The 8,509-nt window shown below is 41.0% G+C and overlaps 1 protein-coding gene across 1 annotated transcript; it reads left to right on the plus strand.

Moving 5' to 3' along the window:
• The first annotated feature begins 384 nt into the window (after positions 1-384).
• LOC109702290 (syncytin-1-like) lies at positions 385-2,835 on the plus strand. The gene has a single exon (XM_020187679.2). The coding sequence runs from the start codon at positions 385-387 to the stop codon at positions 2,203-2,205; it is 1,821 nt and encodes a 606-aa protein (XP_020043268.2). The 3' UTR covers positions 2,206-2,835.
• Positions 2,836-8,509: the final 5,674 nt, after the last annotated feature.

The raw sequence follows: 8,509 nt of genomic DNA on the forward strand, positions 1-8,509 counted from the left end.
CTGGGATTCCATATAATCCCCAAGGTCAGGGCATCGTAGAACACGCCCACCTCACCCTAAAAACTTGGCTGACCTGTCTTAAAGCTTCTACCCTTGCTTTCACCACTCCTAGAGATTGCCTAAATCATGCATTATTTGCCCTTAATTTTCTTACCCTAGACAATGGCGGCCATTCGGCTGCAGATAGACACTGGCACCCCTCGTCCAACTCTGTCCGCCCACCCGTCATGTGGCGCGATCCTCTTACAAATAAATGGAAAGGCCCAGATCCTGTCCTCATCTGGGGCCGAGGCTCAGCTTGTGTTTTGGATCAAGAGCAAGTTGCCCCTAGATGGTTACCAGAACGCCTGGTAAAGCAGGTCAATGACTTAATAAAACCCAGGGATGAAGACCCTCTCCCTGAGGACACATTATCTTCTCTTGCAGATGCAACTCCTGCAATGGATGCTGATCCTGCCTGCAACATTGCTACAAATCAAGACCGCTAATGGAGGATTTGGGGACCCTGGCTTAGCTTCCCAAAAAGTTTTCGGCCTCCCCTGTGAATGCCAGGGAGGACATTGGACTACCGCTCCCACAAGCTACTCCCAGGCTGTAGATTGCACAACTAAGACGGCTTACCAGCGTGTGGAGGTCAACTCCTACACTGGAGGATATTATCAGCCTACATGGGTATGTGTTAATAAACCAAAAATCTCCCAGCCCTCTTCCAAAGAACCTAAAAATTGTTCAGCTACCTGTCACTACACTTTGGCAGTTCATAGTTCTTGCTATACGCAAGCCTCATTCTGTCTTGGCAAAGACAGAAAACAATACTTTGAGGCCATTCTTACTGCTGGCTCTGAACAAGGGGTCTTAGAGGGAGGTCACGCCGACACTGTCGTACAAGTACCCGGCCTTTTTGGCCACATCGGAACTGCCGTTCACCTCTCCGACACCTTGGCTGGATGTGAGGGCTCCACCGGTAAACCCTCCTGTTGGCCTAGCAAAGCTCCTATAGGAGTTTCTGACGGTGGAGGACCCACAGATGCTATCAAGCATCTTCAAGTAATTGAGCTTCTAATACCCACAATCCCTGAACTTACATATCACCCCTTAATGTTGCCTAAATCTCAGATTCCAGATTTAGATCCCAATACATTAGATATTTTGGGAAGTACCTTCTCCCTGCTTAACACTTCCAACCCCACCCTTGCTAAGGATTGCTGGCTTTGCATGACCACAGGAGCAATAATGCCCATGGCAATACCTGTTAACTCCACCATAAATAATCAGGATACCTGCCAATCTGGACTTCCCTTTAAAGTACAGCCTATGGATGCACCTACAGTATGCCTTCAAGGCAGGATGCTAAATAATTCTTATGATATTGACGTTGGGGTTAGTTCTTTTGGAAATTGCTCATCAGTTCTAAATTATTCCTCACCCACCCTAGCTCTTTGTCCCCCCAACGATACAGTTTTTTTGTGTGGAGGAAACTCAGCCTTCCCCAGACTTCCAGCAAATTGGACTGGTGGCTGTGTTGTTGCCTTATTACTCCCAGATGTTACTGTTGTCTCAGGAGATGAACCTCTGCCCATTCCTAGCTTAGACACCTTAAATAAAAGACATAAATGGGCAATACAAGCCTTACCGCTCCTTGCCAGCCTTGGAATAACAGCAGCTATAGGCACAGGTACAGCTGGCTTAGGCACGGCTATACACTCTTACCGTCGCCTATCTCAACAACTTGTAGATGATGTACAAACTCTATCTGGAACCATTAAGGATTTACAGGACCAAATAGACTCCCTGGCAGAAGTGGTCCTTCAGAACAGGCGAGGCTTAGATCTGCTAACAGCCAACCAGGGAGGTATCTGCTTGGCCTTAGGGGAAAGATGCTGCTTTTATGCCAATAAATCAGGCATAGTACGCCCCAAAATTAAGCAGCTTCAAGAAGATTTAGAAAAGAGACGAAGGGAGCTATTTGAAAACCCCCTCTGGACTGGGCTTAATGGAATTCTACCCTACCTTCTTCCACTATTAGGCCCCTTGCTAGGTCTACTTTTAATTGTGATCATAGGGCCCTGCATTATAAACAGGCTGATACAATTTATTAAAGAACAAATTAACACCTTAGCCTCTAAGCCTATACAGGTCCATTATCATCGCCTGGATATGGAAGACCGTGCTCTTGAGACCTTCTTTTCAGTAGAAACTCGCTAAATGCTCCATCTGGGTTTCCAAATTTTCTCTCTGCCACCCCCTCTTCTTATATAACATTCTTGACCACTCATCGCCCATTGGGCCCTCCTCCGCTGGGCCCCTCTGCTTGGGGGAGGCAGCACCCAGGGAGAGTGATCATAAAGGCTTTTCTAAACGAGGGTGCAGGTAAGACTGCAAGAGGGTGGATCCTAGGATCCCCAGACCCAAGACCTCTGTATGACATGCCCTGGTGCATGGCGGTTGGCATGCTCCTAAAAAATCTGCCTCCTCAAAAAACATGCCGAGGAGATTCTCTTGAGAACTTAGCAAGGACGCTTGCTTACAAAGCAAAAATGATCTCCACCCTGAGGAACTGGGCCTCTGTCATCCCCTCTCAATAAGCCGACATATTCTGGTCATGTTTGTATAAGAATAAGGGGGAAATGTCGGAGACAAGGCTCCCTTTGTGAGCCATTCTGTCTTGACCTTGCCCTGGAACATTTTGCGGTGTTTGTCTTCCTGGGACATCTTGCATTTCTCCGAACATCCTGTGTTCATGCAAATACCCTGCGGTGTCGCACCACCCGCCCAACTTCTCCATCTCCAGCACAAGATGGCGCCATCCCTGCTTCTCTTCCGGGAGTTTACCTTGCCGCCGGCGTGAATGTGCACCCTATCAGAAGTCCTATAGCAGAACCAGCCAACCAGCCTGCACCTCGTCATACCCCTCACTCCCTCAGCACATAAATACCCCTGTGTGAACAATAAAATTTTGCAGCTTGATCAGAACTCCGGTCTTGCTGTCTCCTTCGTGTCTCTTGTCCCTTCATTCTTCCCCTTCTAGGTTCGCTACCCACGCTGATGTGTCCTGCTGGATGGGACATGTGTGTACTAATGCCTACTATGTGCTGGGACATCCAGATCATCCCCACTAGCTGATCCTGTGATTCTAGTTACTTCTGTCATTCAAGTTGCCTTATATGTACCTCTCTCATCATCATCTAACTTATCTATTAATCTCCTTTGATTTCTCAGACGTTTTTGTTATCAGCTCTGGTAGCTAAACATCAAATGCTAAACAAACATTGTTTATCTTAACCTACAAGTTTCAGTCTCAGAATCTGAGGTATTCCATTTAACTAATGAGTGAGTGATTTTACAATAACTCTTTGTACATAGGCATAAGCCAAATACATTGGAAATTTCTTGTGATTGTGGTGAGCTTAAAAATTTATTCAGAACAACTCAGGAATCTCTTTCTCTCTCTCTCTTCCTATAATAATAATAAAATCCTTTGGTTTTTAAGTGTAGTCTAATATTGTTCTGGAATCTCCATCCCTGCTCAAAAGCAAGAAATACATCAGCAATAACCACTACAGCAGAAACAACAATACATTTCAAACTTTTCCATTAAAGATAAATTAGTGTCTTGCTTAAAATAATGATCTCTTTCTCTTCCCTCCTCTCACTGGTACTGGTGAATATAGTGCAAATTCTGCATACTCATGTGTATAAATGGAAAATTGAGACCTGTTGAAACTATCACAGGAATGGGGGTAGGGGAGATAAAGGAGAATGATGGAGGGGGTGAATGCAAGTATAATATGTTTGTTATATTGTAAGAACTTTTGTGGATGCCACAAGATACCCCAGTCAGCAAAAACAATAAAATAAACAAAATGAAATAAAATAAAAGATATTAACATTTAAAAAATAATGATCCCTTTTGGATAAATAGCTTCTTAGAATTTACAAGTCTTCATTTGGCAAGTTCATTTAGTAACCTCTCAGTTTTTCAAGGATTCTCTTTACCCACCTTGTTCTTTCCTTTTTATTGTGTCATCAGCATATAGAAAAAATTGTACTCAATTTCACACCATGACTGCGGCAACTTTGGGTCCCTGTGTTGACATTGTCAATGGCCAAGCTTGTTACAGTGAGGGGAATCAGGCGGGTGGGTGTTGGAGTCTGTTCCTGCTATATTCCCAGGTGATGTGTTTGGTACTGAGTAAATTCATGGCCTGAAGTTCACCACAACTGCTGTTGGGGAAAATGAACATCTCCTTTTGCTGACTAGCTCTTGCCTCAGCTTCATCAGATGTATTGACTCCTTGGATGTGGGAGTTTCATCTCCTTCTTGGTTTTGAACTGCTGCATTCCTCAGCCTGCATTTCTGCAGTCCTCATACAGTTGGAAGGAGATATTTTACCATGCTATAAGTGAGTGGTAGGAACAGAGGAGAGCAATCCTTTTAGGCCATCCATAGATGTACCTCATTCTACAATGATACTCTGTTGTTCTTGCCACATGTTGGGCCTGATGGTGGGAAACAGAGCACCAACTTGGATGCTCTTGGAGTCTCCTACAAGCTGTGTGGAACTTTTGTTGTTGTTGGGCTTCTGTGATCTTGAACTTTCTATCTGTTGCCCCTCTTGGTCCATGCTCAGAGCATTATGGCACTGAGTTCTAGAGAATCAACAACTTTACCCTGGTCTTTTTCCTTTGGATATTTTTTTCTGGAATTATTTGTTTCCTTCTTCCAGAATCCAGGGGGATTTGCAATTTTCCTTCCTCTGGGTCAGAAGCTCCATCAATTTCTCTCTTTTCTATAGAATAGAAAAGACAGACCTCCAAACATTGCTCTGATATATAAAAGCAAGGCTTTGGAATTCAGCATAGCATTTTGTCTCTAAACAAAGCCTGAAGGCTATTATGCTATGGATTCAAGAAAAAAAATTTTTTGATGTTTAAAGCTTACCAATGATTTCTTTATTGTAGGCAGCATCTGACTTCCCTCAGAAGTGAAAGGAACCATTAAATCAGAAGCCAGAGGCAACATGATTTATGGGGTTGGAAGAATCATTGGTTTTAAACATCTCGAAATAGAATCTTCTTTATAAGAGCAAGGACCATGCTTCACTTCTGAATGCCTAGTGCTTAGCTCAGCGTCTGCTGTACAGTAGCCACTCAACACATGTGTCTTGGATTAAAGGACAGTCTCCTTAGCTTTTTCTCAGATCATGCCTTATAGCATACCTTTGGATAACCCAGTTCATGTGAAATCAAGTAAAGGATGTCTATGAAGGTGCAAGCTTTTTTGCATTGATGTGGCTCCCCACATTTACTCAGTTCCACCTAACCCCTTGGCCTAGGTTGCTGTCACCTCACTCCTAACACAGCAACTCTTCAAGTGCAATTTCTGTATAAACAGCATCAGCATCACCTGAAAGCTTAAGATGCAAATTTCACACCTAACCCTAGACTTGCTGAATCAAAAACTCTGAAGTGAGGCCCAGCAATTTATGGTTTAACAAGCCTTCAGTTGATTCTGAAATTCACACAGAACACTTTCTAACATCTGTCACGCCCAGCCTCCCCCAGGGATAAGGACTGGGTTTATTAAGGCCTCCATGGAGAACACCTGATGTCCTAGACTGAACCAGATGGTCAGAGGTTTTGGTTTCCCACAGAGAATAGGTAAACACAACCCAGGAATGCCCAGGGAGTTAATATCTTCTACAAATATTTTGAGGTGAGAATGAAAGTCTCTGACAAAACTCAAGATAGGTGGTTTGATCTTCTGGTGCATGAAGTTGATATGAATTTAAGACTATTGAGTGTGAATATGTGACTCGAGGCCCATATCAGAGGTTCGTCCTCAATAAGACATTCTATAATTGAGACTGTTTGTCTGGTCACTTGTCCCAGGTGACCAGAGTCTTATTGCTTTTGCCAGTTAAGTATGCAATAAACAGAAATGTATCATTAACATCCTAAATCTGGACTTTCTAAAGACAAAAAAAAAGGACTTTGAGTAACTAAAGGTCCACTGTGGAATGTGTAGGGAAATTCACTTAGAAATCCAAGTAAGCATGGATATAAGCCATAATCAACAAATTCCCCCAATGTATAGTATGGTTTTGAAGTAAAAATTTTAGTAGTATGTTTTCACTAAAGAAATGTAAAAACCTTAGGGAACTATCTGTGCCCTGCTATTTTTCTCTTATTCTGGTTTTTAGTCATTTAATGAATTTAAGTCTCATATGTTCCAAGTCCCAAGATGTCAGCCTTTGAATAGTTCCTGGGCTGGGAACACAGCTCAAGTGTTAGAGCGCTTGTGTTACAAGTACAAAGCCCTGAGTTCAAACCCCAGTACTGCCAAAAAAAAAAAAAATATGTTGAATAGTTCCCTTTCCTCCTCCTGATTGCAGACATTTCAGTTCCTGGTCAGTACTGTTCAAAGTTCATGCTGAGAATAGAGAAGCTTCATCAACTGCATGTGTATAGCATTTCCTACCATAAATTTCAATTCAGCTCTAAAACTTGGGAGGTTTGGTTTTCTAATGACTGCTGACTGTCCCTCTGAGGACTTTCTTGTCTGAGGGTTTTTATCATAGCATCTTCTCCCTCTTTGTTCTGAAACCTTGCAGCTCTGTGACATTTGTCTTTCTACAGTGAATAGCTCTAATTATTCCTTTCCCATCTGATGTCATTATTAATGCAAACCTCTCAGTCTCCTGCACGGAAGTCACTTCTTGGTAATTCTTATGAGTTACTAGCAAATATCTTTCATTTTGTGTAGCTCCACAAATGCTTTTGTTTAGCTCTTCTTATGAATAATTGTATAAAATCAACAGAAAAGTAATTTCATTAGTAACAGAAGAAGTTATCTCCTGAAAACATAACTATAAAGTAGGTTAGGGCCTTTTAAGACAGAAAATACATAATATGTTTGGGTAGCCAACCAAAGAGTCAAAGTGAACTTGCCAAACCAATGTTATGACTGTATGTAGGTAACTCTGCATACATGGTTTAATAAACCCATGTAGGACTGTGATCCTTGTAACTAAGACTATGGTAGTGGGAGATCAGACTGGCCTGGTGGAAGATGTAGAGACCTACAGAAGTTCACAGCGACTGAATTTGTGCTTGTGGAGCCCACATGGGGAAGAAGTCAAGAACAACCAAGAAGAAACCAGTTTAGGACTGAGGCCAAAATGAGGATTAAGGAGGCATGATACAAACTTTATGAAAATCCTCTGATGGTACTCTGTTTCTAAACAAAAAGTTCTCAAAACAGTAGGAAACTACTTGTGTTAACAATTTCTGGTCTGTACCTTAAAGATTCTGGCCATATATTTCTAGGGTCAAGCCCAGATGTTGCACATTTATCAACTGGTACAAGTGAATTTCCCTCACTTTCAAAAGCACTGACCTTCAGGATAAAGAACAAGTTCCTGATTAGGGTCCTCTAACGCTTTTCAAGACTAGTCAGCTCCTTTTCTTCTGTGAAACATTTCTTAACATCAATGAGTATAATGAAGCTTTCTTTCCATACTGTTGCTTTCCACAGCTCTGGGAATATACCATCAGCTACTTGTTTGTTTACTCTTCCATCCTCTTCTACAGGAGAGGGAGCAACTTGAAGCTAGCTAGGGATTGCCACTTGCTTCAGATTTCCCTGTACTTAGCATACTGCTTAGTAAAGAACAAGCTCTCAAAAGTCAGTTCTACTATATCCACAAATGCTACCAACTGGAAGTTATTCTCATCCCTCCAGGGAAACAGACACTGCTAGTTTATTGCAAATCAATTATAAAAAAGTTACATTAATAATGCTTCTTTTCTTATAATGCCATTGTCTGTTTTCGGTAGCAGGGTAATTAATGATGATACCAAATGTTGACCTCATCAATTGAATTTCAATGTTGCTGTTTTTATTTTCTGGAAAAGCTTGTTTTGGATTAATACTTTTTATTTAAATGTTTGGTAGAATATACCAGTGAAGTCATCTGAGTCTCAACATTTTTGTGGGGAGATTTTTAACTACTAACTAGTTTATTTGATATAGGTCTACTCAAATTTTAAATTTATTAAAGTAAGTGTTGATAATTTGTGTCTTTTAATCTAAGTTATCTAATTTTTATTATGATGTTTTCCATAATATTTGCTAATAAATCTTTACATTCCCTTTGATCAGTGGTGATGGTGATATACACTAGTTTATTCCTAATCTTGGTAATTTTTATCACTATTTTTTTCTTGGTCAGTTGAGGTAAAGTGTCAATTTTGCTTTTAAAACATCTAGATTTTGCTTTCATTGAGTTTTCTTTATTGATTTCTGTTCTTTATTTTTACTGATTTGTGCTTTGGTTTTCATTATTGTCTTCTACTTATTTTGGCTTTTATTTTCTCTTTTTTCCCTATTCTCTTAAGACATAAAAGTAAATTATTAATTTTAGATCTTTTTTCCTCATTTCTTTCTGTTTCTGTCAGTTTATCTGTCCAATATTCATACACATATGTTTAAAGCTCTAGAATTCTC

This window comes from Castor canadensis, chromosome 10, assembly GCF_047511655.1.
Source record: "Castor canadensis chromosome 10, mCasCan1.hap1v2, whole genome shotgun sequence".
In the NCBI taxonomy this organism is placed as follows: domain Eukaryota; kingdom Metazoa; phylum Chordata; class Mammalia; order Rodentia; family Castoridae; genus Castor; species Castor canadensis.